This window comes from Anabas testudineus, chromosome 16 (genome assembly GCF_900324465.2).
Source record: "Anabas testudineus chromosome 16, fAnaTes1.2, whole genome shotgun sequence".
NCBI lineage: Eukaryota > Metazoa > Chordata > Actinopteri > Anabantiformes > Anabantidae > Anabas > Anabas testudineus.
This window is the reverse complement of record NC_046625.1, coordinates 21,045,546-21,063,617: the sequence shown is the minus strand read 5'-3', so window position 1 is coordinate 21,063,617 and position 18,072 is coordinate 21,045,546. Positions and strand designations below refer to the sequence as shown.

Below are 18,072 nucleotides of genomic sequence, written 5' to 3'. Positions count from 1 at the left end.
AACCTTTTCTATAAAATGAAAAGGTCAGGTTTTTATCCCACCACCCCCAACTGCCACTAAACATTATCACTAAAACCTAATGTGTTAGGAGCTCAAAGGAAGCAGGGATACAGCATGGGTTATGTGCAAGAGTGCAAGACTGGTACTGTGGGGCCCCATCTGTTTTAGTCACGTTGGACCAAAAAAGCATAAATATATTTTGTAATGAAACTAACTCAAATAGTCAATATTGCTGCTTAGTATATGTGAACAGTCATCAGACACATGCTAGAGGAAGCCTTTGTGCAGTTTTGGTTTTCTAGCTGTGAATCCCACACATATTCCTTTCTTTCGCTAGTGGCTTTGCTCCATCAGATTTCAGATCACATTTACTATCCCTCAGTCTCCTCTGCAGATGGACATTAGAGGCTATCTTACTGTTGTATACCTTAGTGGATCACCATCACTCCAAACAAACAGACCATTGTAACACCCTCAGTGTAACCCATATTACTCATGTGTGTGGGGATTATTGTAAGGCTTAGTTATTGCACAAAAGGAACAACTTCAATTCTTCAGATGCCCTAGTTACACATAAATTATTAAGAAACCACAGTGGTGTGTTAATAATCATGAATGGATACTTTCCTGACCCGGGGAGCTGACAGGGAATCCCTGCTTTGGAGAAGAAATGAACAAGTGATTTTAATGGTCTCTGTCTTACAACCTTGAATTTTACTCTCTTCAAACAAACCAAACTTTAATTTTGTGTCTAGTCGGAAAAAATGACAACACTTTGACCACAGACCACCAATGCAGCAGGATGACAACTCTCCATAACAACACTGCATGACCACAGCATAACTAAACCCCAGGGATAATATGGTACAAGACAGACATGAACATGGGAGTCCTGGAGCTGTTTCTCAGACTGAATAACAATTAGGTTATGTGAGTGTTCTCACACTGTGTGATGACTGGTAGGGCTCCATTTGTTCTTGCCACACTGAACCAAATTAGCATAAATGTGCTCCTGTGTGAACTAAACCAGGTTCTCAGGTTCTTTTGGCCACCTGCACAACAACGCTACTGATGGATCAGTAGTGGCAGGGCAATCTCAGGGGCACACTGCAACGGTATTATGCAGTATGTCATGCCTGTGTATTCGTGTGTGGTGTATAGTGTATGGATGAGCAAGTGCTGTTTGTGTACATGTGTCTGTGGTGATATTTAACCGGAGGCATGGAGCTCCATGGACAATTCCCAAACTGATGGAACTGTCAACAAGTCAGTGTGTTTGTAGATTAATATGTGTCGGGCTGTGGATGAGAAGAGAAATGGATGAGGTCACTGTAGCTTACATCATATATGAAATGCCACACAGGTTTTCCTGGAATCAACTCTTCATAATTGCACCTGACAGAGTTGTGCACCCGCAACCCCAACACTGAGCCACTGGGGAGGAAACTCACTGAATCTCCAATTCCAATTCCCAGAACAGCACTGCTAAAATGCAGAGACCACTTTTTTTTACCTGTGATATTCTATACATATTACAGCATACCCAAATGAATATGTGACGTACATATTTGCTACAGTGGAATACATTTGTATGGTTAAAACTGCGTCATGCTCCCTTTGACTAGTGTTCCTGGCCTTGGAGGAGAGTGGAGATGAAATCAGTAACCAGTTCAAGAAATGTTATAGGGATGATTGAAAAAGAAAAAAATATATATATACGGTATATTGGCACTGACTTTTTGGAACCATTTGGGTGAGTATGTCAAATGTATTGTATATATGTGTTCAAGAGGACAACTGTATAATTGCACATATGAAAGACAATATGCATGTATACATACAGTATGTGTATACACAGGTGTGCGTATGCTTGTGAGTGCATGATACAGTCTGGGCAGTCTCAGTTTCCGTTGCTTGATTGTGTGTGTGTGTATACTTATCTGATAAACAACATGTAACCCTGAATAGCTGACATTCCCTTGGCTGGATGGGTCCAATCTGTGTTTCCCTCAAGCACTGGACAAACTAGGCCTGGCAGCTCGGCCTCGGGGTAAAACATCAGCCAAAGAGTTATCTTAAATATTATCTTAATGTTTCAGTCAAGGTTCCATTTTGGAGGTGGTTCAAATGCCTGGATAGCTTATTTACAAATATACAGTATTTGCATTCAGGACTGCTGGCAGAATTGTGTATATACAGATCTGATTTCCATCCCTGTCGCCCACATCTGTTTCTGCCATTCTACTATTCTGCATGGATTTACTTTTCTGAAACTGATTGACCAATCACAGTCACTAAAAGATATTACATAAAGACGGGCAAACTAAAGCAAATACACAACACACAAAAATGATTTCAATTTACATGATCGACCCAGGTGTAATTCCTGCCAAGGAATGCAACTGAAGACTCCCGGAGCTCCCTCTGAGGCTACAGCTGCTGACACCCACAGCCTTGTCTGCCATTAGTTTTATTAGCAATATCAACACTGCTATTAGGTCTTGTGTTATTTCACTGATGCCTATATGTCTAAAAATTCCACTGTTAGCTACTTCTTATCAGCCAGCAGACAAATTGAATTGACGTCGGCTTGAGAAAACGTTTACTCAGGAGAAGTAATGAAAATTGTTCTGAAAATGACTCCTGCTATGCTGTCTCGTGTGGGCTAATATACGTTAACATTAATCAGTGTAGAAAATCAACTACAAGCCCAAGCTGAGATCTTCGCGCTCAACTTTTCTTTTCTGTTTGCTGTGTGACGCCACATTTTTTAAGGTGCACTGGAGTTTTTGGTGCATGAGGTGTAAACGCTCCAGATCAAATTAACCACATGGACAGTCTTTTGTTTTTATAGTGCATTAGCTGTGACTAATGCAGGTCTGCTTCAGCTCTGTCCCACTAAAATAATAGTTATCTTGGCTAAAACAGATGACTGCTCTTTTTAGTTCAGTGTGTCGCTCTGAAGTGAAACACCCCCACCGGCTCCCCTCAGATTCTAACTCCCAACAAAAGCCTTGCGTATTCCCACTAATTGGAGAAAATGTGTCCATTAATAAAATGGGACATGCTGTGGATGTGAATCTGATAGTGGACCTGTGTTTTTCATAATAATAACAATAACAGAAAAAACAGCTGCAGTGCTGGTTATGGCTGATTGGCTGCTGGTTCATCTCAGGCCACAGAGCTTTTATGATATCGGTTGCAGGCCAGCGGGGCCATGGTGGAACATGAAAAGTTATCCCACAGTGCCATGCACGAAAGCAACAGCAGGGGAGCAGATGGTGTGTTGTTTGTCTGGAAAAGTCAGAGTGATTTGGGCAACCCCCTCAAAAAGTGAGCGGTTGAAATTTAAATTTGTCGAGAAAAGAGAAGGTAAAAAAGGCAAAAACAAATAAGTATGAGGACAGCATACGTTGCTTTAGCAACACACAGAGGCAGAAGCCAAATTCTCTGCTTTTACATACGGTATCTCTTCTTTCTGCTCCCTCGAGCAGGGGTCAGGTTGAATCATAGCTCCTGTGTGTACTCCCTGTTTCACAGGCTTCAGAACCCCACAGAAAGGCAAAAGAAGGGGAAGAGGAGTTAGAGGGATGGAAAATGAGAAGCGAGAGAAGGACACCTGTTTATGATTCACAAAACTGGACCGCACGGCAAAGGGAAGGTGAGAATGAGTCACCTTCCTCTCTCCTTCTATCCCTTCATCACTTGAGCCCTCTACAGGTGGGAACCTGTCAGCTGGCCTCCCATCATACTCTCATTCTACTTTATGTAAAAACAGTACGGGCAACAATTTGACTTTGAGTAATGGAAGGAGGCTTGAATCCCCCCTTCGAGATACTGGAACCAGTTGGGAAACCACAACTATTTAAATGCAGGAAATCTTGATTTTATAAAATGTTAATATGATCTGCTCTGGGGACGAGCGAGCAGCACGGCTCAGGGCAGGAACCTCCTCCATCCCACCACCCCGCCCCACCTTCATCTATTCAGAACACCCTGCTGAAGAGAGGGAGCAAAGGAAAGATTGGGGGTGGGGGGCGTAACAAATAGAATGAGGAGAAGGGGAAAATGTGGAGGGGACTGAGTTTTCTTCTGTCCATCTGCAATCTTTTTCACCCTCCACCTGATGGTAAACAGCCCTAAATTGGAAAAACATTCCCGTTTAAGTGATAGTGACAAATGACAAGACAGCTCAATACTAAATATCACTCTGTCTTTCCCTATGCCTCTCACTTTCAATTTCTCCAAATCTATCAGCCTCCATCTCCGCATAGCCACATGGTAATTTTAGAGGCCTGAGAAATTATGACTGCCTTCTTTCTCTTTCCTGCTCTCTCTCTCTTTCTCTCTCTCTCTCTCTCTCTCTGCACAGTCGTGATGTAAAGTAAATGAAATTACTTTGGAACAGAAACTGAGCCATTACAGTTTTTTTGATTTTTATGGCTGCATTTCCGTTCTCTGTAGCTGGACTTTCTTTTTGGTCTTGGGAGAAAAAAAAAGAATTAACAGAGACTTTTGAATTCTTGTAGAATGGAAAGCATAATCATGGTTCTACCGAGGCTGAAATCAATTAAAATCTGGGATCACAATGACTTTGGCCGATGACCAAGATGTCTAGTTAAAATAGCCCCCATAAATCCAATCCTTACAAAAAGTCTGTGATACGTGATACTGTTTTAACAGTGTTGCCTTCGTAAATGGATTTAAATGCTTTTAAGTGATGCTTTTCATGTTACCAATTAATGTTACATCAAACAACTGCTTTGACAAGTTCTTTAGCTGTCTGTAACAATGGCTCCCGTTTCAATACTTTTCTTTTATTGCTTTGTATACACAGCATCTCATCCCCGCACAAATTGGTTTGAGTAATAGTTGGGTGCTTGACACATCCTCTTTTCACCACTTTCCCTGTGGAAGTCTCATCACCTGATTCCTTTTAACAGACTTGTCAGAAGAGACAGGACCATGGCAGATGACAGGAGTAGCTGAGAGGAAGATGTGGAAACCACATGTTCATCAGCCACTGGTTCCACATATCCCACCGTGTAACACACACACACACACACACACACACACACACACACACACACACACACACACACACACACACACACACACACACACACACACACACACTCACACACACTCACACACACACAAACATGAAGACCAATGCAGTACCAGAGAAAGTCAAAGAAAATTTTATGAGACTGAGAAACAAGGACAAAAATTGTTAGTGACACTGTCCAAACTTCAGGCTTAACAAAATCAACTGTTTGGAACACAATTAAGAAGAAGGAGAGTACTGCTGAGCTTACTAATTGCAAAGGGATTGGCAGGCCAAGAAAGGCCCTTGCAGCTGCTGAAAGAATCCCCAAACACCTGTCCGACAGAGCAGAAACACCCTTCAGGAGTGAGCTGTGACCAGTATCTGCTGTTCCCATTTCATGTTATATGAGAGTGATTGTAAGAGTCTGTAAGGGAGAAGGAACTGTTCAAGATTCTGAGCATACCACTTCTACAGGAACTGGTTGGAACATTGTGGAGGGCACTAGTTGTATGTATGTAGATGTGTGAAGACAGCGTATGTGCATGTGAAGACAGCGTTCTTTTGACAGATAAAAGAACACCTCAAATGTTCTGATTTTTGCCAGGTTTACGTGAAACACAGACGGAAATCACATATTTTAGATGCAGTCTAAAACATGCACACATGCAACACTATAGTATATTCAAATACATAATATTATATATTAAATGCTGTATCTACTCTACTGTCCCACTGTATCTAACCACTGTCCTGTGCAAAGTCTACTTATCACTGTCACATCATTGTCTAGCCCTGTTCCCCTGCACACGTCAGCTCTCTCTGGTCTCAACTGTAACTCAATATGTGGTCAATCAGCTAGAAGCTTTGGAGTTTTGCTCATTACAGACTTTACAGCTGAGGGGCCTAGTTGAGGAGTCAGACATCTGCCATCACTCTGATAAGAATTTTGTCTTGCCTCTCATGGGCCGGCACACATAAACAGGCTGAAGAAAACATCTGTAGTGAAGGTGAAATGTTTGTGGGAGTCCAGGAAAGAATCTGAGAGATAAAGGGAGTATATAGAATGATGATAAAGTTCTGCTACAGGAGGAAAAGAAGCTGAAAGAAGAGGGAAGGTAACGCAAACAACCCTGAAGCCCAAAAAATGCTCCTCAGAAATTATACAATGCAATATTTAATATATGACAAAAGATCAGTTGTTCTATGGTTGCATCTTATCCAATTGAATTAAAATAAGCTATGAAACGTCATATGATTAGAACTTGAAGAGTAGCTTAGCACACAGGAGGACAAAAATATGTTTTGAATTTTTGCATATTACCAAAAATGTAATTCCTGTGCACAATTATAAAACACAACAACAGCTATGACAGCATCAGGCAATTCTATCCTAAAAATAGCATCTTTCTGCTGCAGGAAAAGTGAACGAATATGTAGGGTATTAAGGAATGTGATTTGGGATCCAGCTAGCCTTCGAGAATGATAAGTTGGAAAGAAAGGAAGGAGATAAAAAGGAATAAGATGAGTGATAGGAGGAAAAGTGGGATGTCCTGTCCCCCCAGTGAGGCCCAGAAGACTCGGTAGCTGCTGCAGCCTGCCAAAATATAACCTCATCTGGGGTTGGAGACACCTGGATATTCACACTAAATCATGCAAGATGACTTCCACAGCTGTCTTACCGCGTATTACATGTTTGGAGGGACAGCAGGGGTCTGCTGTCATTCAATAACACGTAGGGTATGGGAGTTCTCATGGCTAATGAATCATAATGGACACAGCCCAACTCTAAGATAGTTTATTTTTCTTTCACTGCAGGTGATGTTAAGTCAGGAGTAGCAAGATGTGTGGATCCTCTTCTCATTTTACATCTCGTTCACCCTCTTCCTGGTAGGAGATGACTACACACCCTGACAAGTGATACAATGAAGTGAAACATGTGGTTGTTTAACACATTACCACTCTTTGCTTTACCACTAGCTGTGGTTTGTGTTGGAAGAATAAGACATTAACATTCATATCAAGACCATAGATACAGTATGTATCTACCTGCAGGACGTCCCCTAAGTCTGCCGTGCTGATCTCAGGGTCCTCTGTGGTGTTAAAAGGGACAGGGGTTATCCTGACAAAGGTCAGAACTCGAGGTTCAGGATACCTCCACAGCATTACCCCCGGGCTATCCTCTGTCTCACTGTAGAATACCACCTCATGGGGTCCTGGCAGTCTCTGGGATGCTGCAAAAACAGAGGAAACAACAATTTCATTAGAACAACTAAAAGCAGGACTTATAATGTGGTTTATAGGAAGACTGAAAGCACGAGGTTGCAGATAACAGCTGAAACAAAGAGAAAACATTAAGAACGAGAGCTGAGATTAAAAATGCTACTTCATATTTTAAGATACAGTAGATTAATAGTTTACTGTACTGCACTCTTACGTTTGCTGTACAAAAAACCACTGCTAGACAAAATAACAATAAAAAAAGCCTGTTTAAAGCCTTTACTAGACTCTTGGAATATTTTCAGATGCTTGTGGAAAAAAACAGACGTCCAAAATTTGGATGTGTTTTAATGTGGTGACTATTGTATGGTATCATTCTCTTCACCTTTTGTGGCAAAAGAGCAAGTATTTGACTTGTGGCATCTTTGGTGCAGCTATGCTTTTCCTGCTATGTCTTCTTGGTAAAAGAGCGCTGTGGATGTTTCCACGCTCTCAGAATGTTTATCTGCATAAGAAGCTGCATATAAACAGAGTGGCTGAGTTAACATTTTCACTATTGAGTAAACAACCAGTGACTGAACCATGCTTTGCACCTGCAACAGCTGGATACAGTACACACACACACACACACACACACACACACACATAGTGAACACACTGAATCTAAACGTCTGAATGGTGTTTGACTTAAGACGTGGCTGCTGTTTGAGATTCAAGTCCTTTGGAAAAATGTTTATTTGGAAAAAAAGGGGGGAAAAAAGAGGAGATCTGCTGCTTTGTTAAGCCCCTGGGGGTTCATACACTGAGACTATATTTGTAGAAAACACATTTTAAGGCTCAGAGCCTAATTTTTCCCTTTATGTGAAGCACTGGGCAGCCCACTTGAAGGTGGGAGGTGTGTTGTTCTTTTGGGTGGATGAAAGAAAAAAAAACACACTTTCATGAGGTTTCTTATTCATTCATTTGCCTCAAAAAGAAAGTGACTGGTCCTTCTCCCCGTTTCTCCATCCAGCTTTCATCTATTCCCCTGACCATCCATCTCATCCTTCCGCGTGTCAGTGTCCCAAGGAGCCACTCGCTGTTCTCTGCACTCTGGGGCCTGGCTCTCTCTGGCTGTTGACAACATGTTGCAGACAGATTGTCCTCTCTGTTCTAGTTCACTACTGTACATTCTCCTGCTTCAGTCAGCATATTAAATGCATCAAAGGCCAGTGGAATGGTGTAACAAACAAAGACTCAACCACAGCTGACAGAGTGGACGGCTGGGCTACAGCCAGACAGAATTTTGATCCTCTGTGTACAGTGTTCCTGTATGTGTGTGTGTGCGTGCGTGCGTGTGTATGCCGGGGATAGCACACACAAAGCACAAAGAGGTGGAATAAACAGCATGTTACTCAGAGTGAAACCAGGCAGACAGGTCCGATGAAACTTCTTTCCACAGAGGGCTTTGATCTGACTTTGATTTAAGTCGATGTGTATCTTAAGTGACATCTCACTTTGTCACAAAAGTTCTTATTTTAGTTCATCTTACTTAGTTGCAAGAGTTTGTGAGTGATGGGTACTTTTCATCCTATAGATTCAGCAACCAGTGCTTACCATTGTTCCATCTATTTTGACACAGGAAAAAAACATATGTATCCAGGTACAGTAATATCATTTTACTTTGCATCTCAGAAATAGTTTTGTCTGTTTGCAATTACTGATATAAATGGCAGTCAATAAAGCAAACACGGTAGGTGCTCAATCTTCGGAAGTCTAGACTACTACTGAACATGTAGAAGTTGTTCTGTAAGATGAAGATACCACAAATGTGTCACATTAAACACAATTTAGAGTATTTTAAATTATGTTTTACCAAGACTTAAGTCTGGTATCAATATGCACACTATATCTCATCTCTGTGTGAAATTGACAAGCACTCTATTCACATTCACCTGAATCCTGGATGTACTGAAAATGTCCAGTGCGCAAGTCATCTGAGCTGTGCTCGGTCTGAAGAGAGCGAGAACCCGAGGAGGGAGGTGTGTTGTGGCAGGGCTTGCCCTTGGAGCAGGTATTAGATGAATCTCTGTTGAGGAGGTGGAGGTGTGCTTGTAGGTGCTCCTCCACCAGATACAGGCAGTTTAGATGTTCTTGACCCCAAAACACCTGTCGACACAGAACAAGAAATGGTAGAAGTAGGGAGTTGTAGGGACTAAAAAAGGGGAAAGAAATTAAAAGGAACCGTCCGTGATGAGCAAAAACCTGACAGTGACATAGAGCTGATGCATAAATACCTGCACCAACAATTATTCAATTCTCTTTTCCCAAACAGGAGGAAAAGCAGTTAGAGTCAGTCTTGTCATCAACCCTTCACATCCTTCCTAGCATCACCCGACATAACCTTACATCCTTCTTACCCGCGGCATTCCCCTTCCCATTCTCCATCAAAGTGGATCTGCCTGGGGTTTGGCCTAAAGACCAGGAATCTCTGAGTCAAAAACTCTTCACACATGGAGCTGCCTGCCTGCTTTCCCGCTACTCACTAGCTTGCAAGTATGGCTTATGACTAAACTCCAAAAAACAGGGAAATTTGGGGATTTTTTTTCTTCAACTTTTTGGAAGAAAGCACAAGAAGACGGAATCAGAAGGAATTCCAGTGGTTTTGTACAGCACTTGATTAAAACAGCAATATTTGTGGAGGGAAGAGTACAATTACGTATTTAGTGTTGAGTTGCAAGTGATGTTTCTGTTAATGGGCACGCAATAAAAGCATAAGGGAACCAGGGCAACGGGGTTCCCCCAAAGAAGTAATGTGGAATAACACATTAGTAATAATGCATTCAGTTAGTCACACTGAAAAGGGACTTTTTCAGTGTGGACATTATGTAACTTTGCACAGGGAAAAAAGGTACACATATAATGGAACACCCCCGTAGAAAAAGCCTTATAACACTGCACTGTATATAGCAGATGTGACTCTGCAGTGGAATTATACCACGCAATTACTGTAATCATTTCAGCTGCAAAGAATACAGCAGCTATGGTAGAACTGAATAGGAACAGCAGATGAGTGTTGTGATGAGTATGATGAGCTGTGTCTGTGGGTGTCAGCCTGTAAATACTGTATGGATTAATTAGGAGCTGCACTTGAGCAGCCTCATGATTACAAGCTGCTCTTAACTAGAACAGATCTGTAGTTAAGTGCTTTTGAGCAAGACACCAAAATTTCAATGAGGTGCAGAGGTGGTAATGTGAACATGACCTCTGTAGCCATGCTGGGCGAGAAATCTTTTGAAGAAGAAATGAGGTCATGGACAAACCTGCAGCAGTCCACCCTTAAGATCCAGCAGCAGCTTTGGAGGGCCGGGATCAGGTCCAGGGCTGCCGCTGTGTCGACACCATCGAGCCTCTACAGAGGTGCTGCAGGAGAATGGTCCCAGCAAGAGGCGGCTTCTGTCCTTCAACCCTGTTCTCACCAACAAATCCTGCAGCTCCAGCAGCACAGAGGCAGACTGAAGTGCATCTAGGAACAGAGAAGAAGTGACAAAGAATGTGCTATTGAGTGACTCTCTGAAATAGGATAACATAACTTTTCCTTTTTATCAATTGTGATTATGTTCCCGTCCTTTCCCGTATCTTTCTGTCAATCAAGAGATGAAAATCAATCTTCTTTTTTGGAGGGACTTAGAAGACATCTTTAACTATGGTGCCAGAGTCAAACAACATAGTTCAGTGTTTTATCTGTGATTTGGTAAAATATAGGCTTGAACAGAAATGATGATGGTGAAAAAAAAAACCCTGATGGGATCCAGAGAGAGGAGCCAAACACCCACTCATCCTGAAAGAACCAAAAGTACAAAAGCCCAAAAGTTTATAGAATTCTTTCCTCTACATGAAAACAGAGATGTACCAGTGTCGTCACAGGCTGTCCTTAACTTGCACTTCAATAAATCACTAGTCATTGACATGGGAGAGCTGATCTGGTCAGATGAAGCTACAGCAGCAGCCTATTTGGAAACCTCAAACATCGATGACTAATAATGCCCTGAGAAGAGGCTCTTTGAACATGCCTTTTAACTCCCAACTGCTAATTCCGGGAAAGCAGTGGCAGTAAATGGTGTGCAAGTACAGTAGAAGAAAATGGCTTGTCTTTTAATAGCATAATAAGATGCATTTACATCTCAAAGTTGATTTATTACCTGTTGATCCTGATGCCTGACACCCCAGTTTCATGCAAACAGAGGTAGGGCAAGTCCACAGTGTAGTAATAAGAAGAATTAGAAGAATTTAAATTTCAATCATCTGAGAAAAGACTTTCAGCGGTTTCAGTGTCTCACTGGGGGTAAAGCCATATATACAGGGGGTTTGAGGGAGAGACTGAAAGACATACTGTGTGAAGGGGGACTGTGATTAATGAGAAGACATGGAGGAAAGGGGAAAGTGTGAACTAGAGAACCACACATTGAGTGAATGAGAGAGAGAGACAGAGAGATCTATCATAGGGTGAAGATATGACATCCTAGTGCACTCACATCTTTCCAGGCTTTGCAATCTGATGAAGGAACATCTTATTCAACATTAGAGCTCAAGAACACAATAGGGGGTTCCAATAAAAGAAGCTGTCTCTTGTATAAATCTTTCTGAGGGAAATATTATACAGTGATGACTCATTTCTCTCAGGAAAGATGCTGTTGAGACAAGTTGGCAGTTTACCTGCTAATATCTGCTGGTGTTGCAGCACAAAGGGCTGTTACAGACTGCTTACAGACTGCTTACTGAACTGTGGACACCAGGTTTATTTTCATGGCCAGGATTTATTAGACACCACTGGGGAACTCCCAAACTGGCTTGTTAAAGGGATAATCTTTCATTCACACACGTATAAAAGGAGACACAAGCGCATTTAAGTTAAGTGCAGACACAGATACAAACAGAAAAGTACTGCCAAATGCCTGCATGCATGCAGACGCACAACCATGCACACTGACGTGAACAAGTGGATACAAATACACCCACATACATATCCACGTACCAACACATTGTGCATCAAAAGGTTCTCTGCTGTCTCACCATGCGTCATTTGCAGCTCAGTGGTTGTAATGAGGGGGAATCCCTTTCTCTAACTCCATTGTTCCATCTAGGATGAATAATAGTCGGATGCACATGCACACTCTATCCTCCCTCCATCCCTGCTTTTGCCCTGTATGACCATATGACCACTAAATGGGTTTGTCTCCACATTATGCTGCTGAGATGTAAAGTAGGCCCGTTAGGAGGAAGGATAGGAAAGAATGTTGCCGGTAAAGAAAAGGACGTGATATCCTCTTTGTAGACTGTAATTGCTAATAAAGGAGTTTAGAAATTATTAAGAGTATTAAATGTCTCAACAATAATGAGCTAATGAGAGATTTCATTTTTCTTTCAGATTTCAAATAGTTTTGTGACAAAAATCTGTGAAAGAAGTGTGGAAAAAGTGAAAGGACATGCAAACATTCTGAAGTCACTGAAATACTCTCATTGAAATCACCCCCACTTTAAAGATGAACATCTTTAAACCCACAGTTACACAAAAAAGGTTAAGAAATTCAGAACCACCTTTGATCACAGACAGATCTGTAGACACTAACTTACACCTGTATATCTAACTGCATCACAGGAAACCAGTGAGCACAATTACATCTTCGGCAGGCTCATCATGCACAACCTATAACACCCAGGGAACAAAGTGGGTGGTGGGGAATTGGGTGGATGGAAATCTTCCTAAAGTGAAATGCATCTCTGGCAAACACTCGGGTAAGATTAGATAGGACTGGAGGCTGATTTACTGTGTCGGTTTCTCCCTGGCAGCCGTTATCTGACCACTGCCTGGCTGATTTATACCCCAGTACGTGCTGGTATCAATTAGTAGAAACCTAAAGGAGTCATTACCTAACTAGCAGTGGCCCCTGAAGACTGTCTGGGATGGTAAGGGTAATAGAAGTAATATACTGTCACTCACCACAGAAATACACTATTCACTCACCACAAGACCACTATAGGACACTAGAGGAAACTGGTTTCATAGCAGGGGACACTGACAGCCAAATCGGCACAGCACAGGGAGCTATGCGTCATCCAAACTGTTACAGATACAGCAACTGGTGAGTGTTGATGAGCACACGAGTTCAATGAAAGCTGTGATGCATAAGCAAATTACATATGGCACATAGGAGTTATTTCTTAATATTCAATTCTAAATGTAATTCCTTTATTGGAAGACATAAATGAACATAACACTGCAAGAGACTGATAGAGAGAACTTAATCCTTCAGGTGGAATTTTCACTTTATGCCATATTACTCAACCAGTCTGATGGGTCCTGACAAATTATCGGGTTTTAGGTCAAGTTTGGGCCATCTGATTTCATATAGCTTTGGGCTCAGTTTGGTTTTGACTGTTTTGAAATGTAATTTAATAAGAAATGGCTCTCTCAGGCTCCACTGGGTGTGTATGTGTCTGTGTGGTATGTTGCATGTGGGACATAAACTAAGAAAGAGATTATATGAAGTCCTACAAAGACTCAGTAATAAAAGAAAGAAATGAATACGAAGTAGAACCTTGTGACCTGAAAGGACCTGTGATTGAGCTTTCAGGTAATTTAACTCTCTTTAACTCTCTGACTGTTTCATTCTACAGAGGTTTGAGTTCAATAAGGAAGTCATGTGAAGTTAAGTATGATATAATCAAACAGATGAGGTAGATAGCTTTGGTGGCAATGTTATTATCGGTCTTGCTGGTTCACTGTGCCACTATTATGGCCATTCAGTTGAAATAAAAATACAATGTACAATCACAGTTTATTACATAGTCTTAGCTAAAACTAATAGAGTATACTACAGTAGGTCTGCAATAAATCCTTCATGTACTAACAAAGAAAATAGCTTTGTATAAAGTGTATAATGTTGAGTCAGTCGGATTTTAAGTCAAATATTTGGCACAAAGAGCTGCAACTTAGTCAATCCCTCCTATCTACACTAAAATTTAGGAAAGCTCCAGAGGTATCGTAATTGGTTTGCAGTTGCCAGGAGACAGACGGCGTTCAGATAAAGACGTGCAGATTTTGTGGTAGGAAAGATATTTTGGTTTCATTCATTAAAAGATACCCTTTGGACAAAAATGAAATAGGTTTTGTGACAGAACTTGTGGTGTGTGCTTTGCTCTATCCACACACATGCTCTCTCCACAGAAACCAGAGTCATTAAAACTTTACGCTTCTTATTAACAGGGAAGATGCTGCTTTGTAGCGGTGCTGATTTGGGTCTGTGACAACTGACAATCTTGGCCACAATAAATCAATCATTCAATCACTCACAGCACCACAGATAATGTGCAGAGTCATTAATTCCTCTACTACTCTGCAAGAAAACAACAAAAACCAAGATGGAACCAAGTCACCCGTAACTGTCTAGAGCATCGACAGCGATGTTTAAATACATCAAGAAGGTTATCAGAATCTGACAGTGAAGTGGAACATGTACGCTTGATTACTTGAAAAGTAGTTTTGACTTCAGCATTATAGTTTATTCCTGTCCAAAACTGCAAACCTCAACTGTCAGAAAAAAACTACAACACATGACAGCAATTTCTAATTTAATTTAAAATGAGCAGGCTTCAAAAAATGTCCTAATGAAGTCCTACTCTGTCGTAGTGGTGTTTTTAGTCGCAGGTTAACTTTCAGCACATTTCAGAGAAGTGATTCTAACACTCCTGATAAATATGGCTCCAGGTCTCAATTTCACGTCTGTGTAGATCTCTGACTCCTGCTCTGTCAAGATATACATCATGCATATGCTGGGAATTTGAGAAACATGTATGTATAATATTGCGCAAATATTCCTATGAGAAAAATATATTGAGATTTTGCAACATCACATACTGCATATACCCCTTGTACCTCTTCCTACTGTACACATGTAGCATGTAGTTAGCTAGAAACTAGCTAATATCTTTGTTACGTCATCTGCTGTTGGAAAGTTGGCAACTGAAAAATCTATTGTTTATTATTTTGATCATGATTAATTGTTTTGATGATTATTAATTGTTTGTTTTTAAGTGATAACACATAGAATATCTTTCAGTTTTAGTAGTTTTTCAATTCTCACATTTCATTAAGCAAAAGTTTTAATCTCTAATTTAAGAAAAGATCACCATCAGATCAGTAATCAATAATTAAAATGATTTGTCTAGCGGCAGGCCTAATATGTCTAACATACTAGCCATTCTGCTGGTTACAAGTTCCCAGGGAGTGGTCTGTAAATGCAGTTCTGAACGTTTGACAAACACTGTTAAAAAAGACAAACTCTTGTTTATGCTTGTCTCGGACATTTCGCTACAACAATCTCACAGATTCCGTGTCTGTGAACAGCTAACTGCAAATACCTTCCTGGACAGTTTTTCCTCATATGATTTCTCTGACATATTTCTATTATTAATGCAGTGAAAACAATTTATCATTTGGGTTAACTTGCCAGCTCATAGCAGGATGTATTTCCAAAGATAAATCTCTTTAAATTTGGCTTTGCTGAGCTCTGCTTCTCCCTATTGAAACAGAAATAATATGATAAATGGAAAGGACTGCCTTTCTTTCAGCAGAGTAAACACACTGACATGATCGTAATTCAAACACTGGCCAGGGAAACAAAATAAAACTTGAAAAAATGAAGAGGCATAAATAAATAATGGGTAGCTTTCACTTTGTTCCACCAACAGAAGTTTTGCTTTACAAGTGTGCTGGAGTAAATCACTGTGAAGAGGCAGGAGGTCCACAGAGACAACAGACTGGGAGAAAGCTTTGTGTATGTTGTTGTATGCATATGAAAAAGTAGAGTATGCCGGTTTGTATGTGTGTTCTTAGGAAATCGGGGGCACTCTATGGGCAGTCTGACGGAGCGCTGAGAGATTAGGGAGGGTCTTGTTTCATGGACCTTAAGACATCTGTTCTCTCTCCTGCCCACCTCCCTCCTTTCTTTCACTGAACTATAAATGCCCCCCTACCTTGGGGAATGGTGAGCCGTGGACAGAGGGAGGAATGTGGGGCTTCCACTTGCTTTTCATTAACACGGGATCTGGTAACACACCTCACTGTCAACCTAATACCCTCTCTCTCCATCTTGTCCCCTGGCAGAGGGGGGCTGCCATGACCAGGTACAGAACCCCAGATGTTCCACCAGTGAGGGAGGGAGGAGGGTGGATGACAGGGTCTTCACCCCAATGCAGCTATAGATGTACGTTGATGAAGGCTGAGTGGGGTGAGGTGAGTGTAATAACATATTCTGAAAAAACCTCTGTTACTGCTCACAGAGAGTAATCTGCCTGTCTTCTGGTTTCCCCTTCTGTCCTGTATTATATCTCCTCTAGTCTCCTACGATTTGTGACTCAAGTTTTTTCTCATCTTCTCTTCTGTCAAACTTCAACTCAAATTTAAGTTCTTTATTGTACTGTATTTCCTCTCTCTTTACAGTACTTCTGCTATTTTACTCTTTGATTTCCCTCTTACATTTCATTTCTATCATTATGCCTCCTTAACTTTTTCTATTCCTCTGCTTCTTTATCTCCATCACGCTCCTGCTTCTTCTTTCGCAAGTGTTTTTCTCTACTCTTCTTCCTTCTCCTGTTTCCTCTTGCACACTGGCATCGTCCTGGAGAGCTGCTCTGGACGTGGTCCATCAATCTCAGCTTGCCACTGAGAAGCAGCAGAGCAACAACATTATATTGAAGTGGTAGTAATATTACATTCTACTGTCTTACATCTCTCATGTACAGATTCTCCCAGAGGGGTCATTCTCCCTGACTGATTGTGGCAGCTCAAATGCTCAGCCGTAGAGGACGGGAATCCTAACCTTTATCTTCATAAAATTCCAAGGTATCCATTTTCGGAGGTATAGAGCTGAACCAGAGAGGCCCGTGTGGTGCTGAATGATAGAGGCAGTGCAAATAATCTATTGTCACCGGTGATCAGTCTGCATAATTAGAGACAATTTGTCTTCTTCTGATGGCAACAAGTCTGGAAACACTATGTGAAGAAGCCCTCTGGGAAGCTAGCAGTGTGTTTTGTGACAAAGATCTATAAGAGTGCTAAAATTATGGAGTGTGAGGCAAACATGTTATTTAGCAGAACAACTTGTGACACTACAGTTAAACATAATCTTTGAGGAGAGATTAGATAAAGATAGAGTCTTTAACCTCTCGAGTAATTCACCTATGTTACATGAGGAGCTGGATTTAAATTTTGGTGCTCTAAATCACGGCATTAGTTTGATGACCATTATTATAATGGCTTCAGGACACACATATATGACATTTGTAACGGGCCATATCAGTTTTAAAGCTTGAGGCCAAACTAGACATTAATGATCCAACAGATGTTAGTAAACACCAGTGGTCTTCAGCACAACACTTTTATTGGCATCAAGAGCTGTGGTGGCTCTATTTCAAGGCTCTGGTAATGGTGGAGAAAATCATATCCATGAAATGACAGTTCACTGCACACTAATCTCATTTTCCTGTGTTTACTCTAAACAAATCAAAGAACTACAATTAACAGATCTCTTGAAACATATTGTGTGCAAAGGAAGAACAGTCACTATAAATAGCACAGTCATTTAAATGGAAAGTGAGTGGAAGTGAGTTCATAATAGCACAACTGTCTTTAAACTCTGTTTCTTTCTTCCATTGCATTGCACACATAGCATCAACTGTGTTTATCGAAGTCAACACATCAAAGTTGGATGAAAGCTGGTGAAAATCAGAGCAGAGCAGCAGCGCTGAGGATTGTGTCACCATGC

The 18,072-nt window shown here is 41.1% G+C and overlaps 1 protein-coding gene across 1 annotated transcript in view; it reads right to left on the bottom strand.

The window, feature by feature from the left end:
- Positions 1-18,072, bottom strand: part of LOC113170474 (vacuolar protein sorting-associated protein 13B) — a 278,722-nt gene that overhangs the window by 51,770 nt on the left and 208,880 nt on the right. The window contains 3 exon segments of the mRNA XM_026372581.1: positions 7,097-7,281; positions 9,202-9,415; positions 10,570-10,772. Coding sequence (XP_026228366.1) covers positions 7,097-7,281; positions 9,202-9,415; positions 10,570-10,772 — 602 coding nt within the window.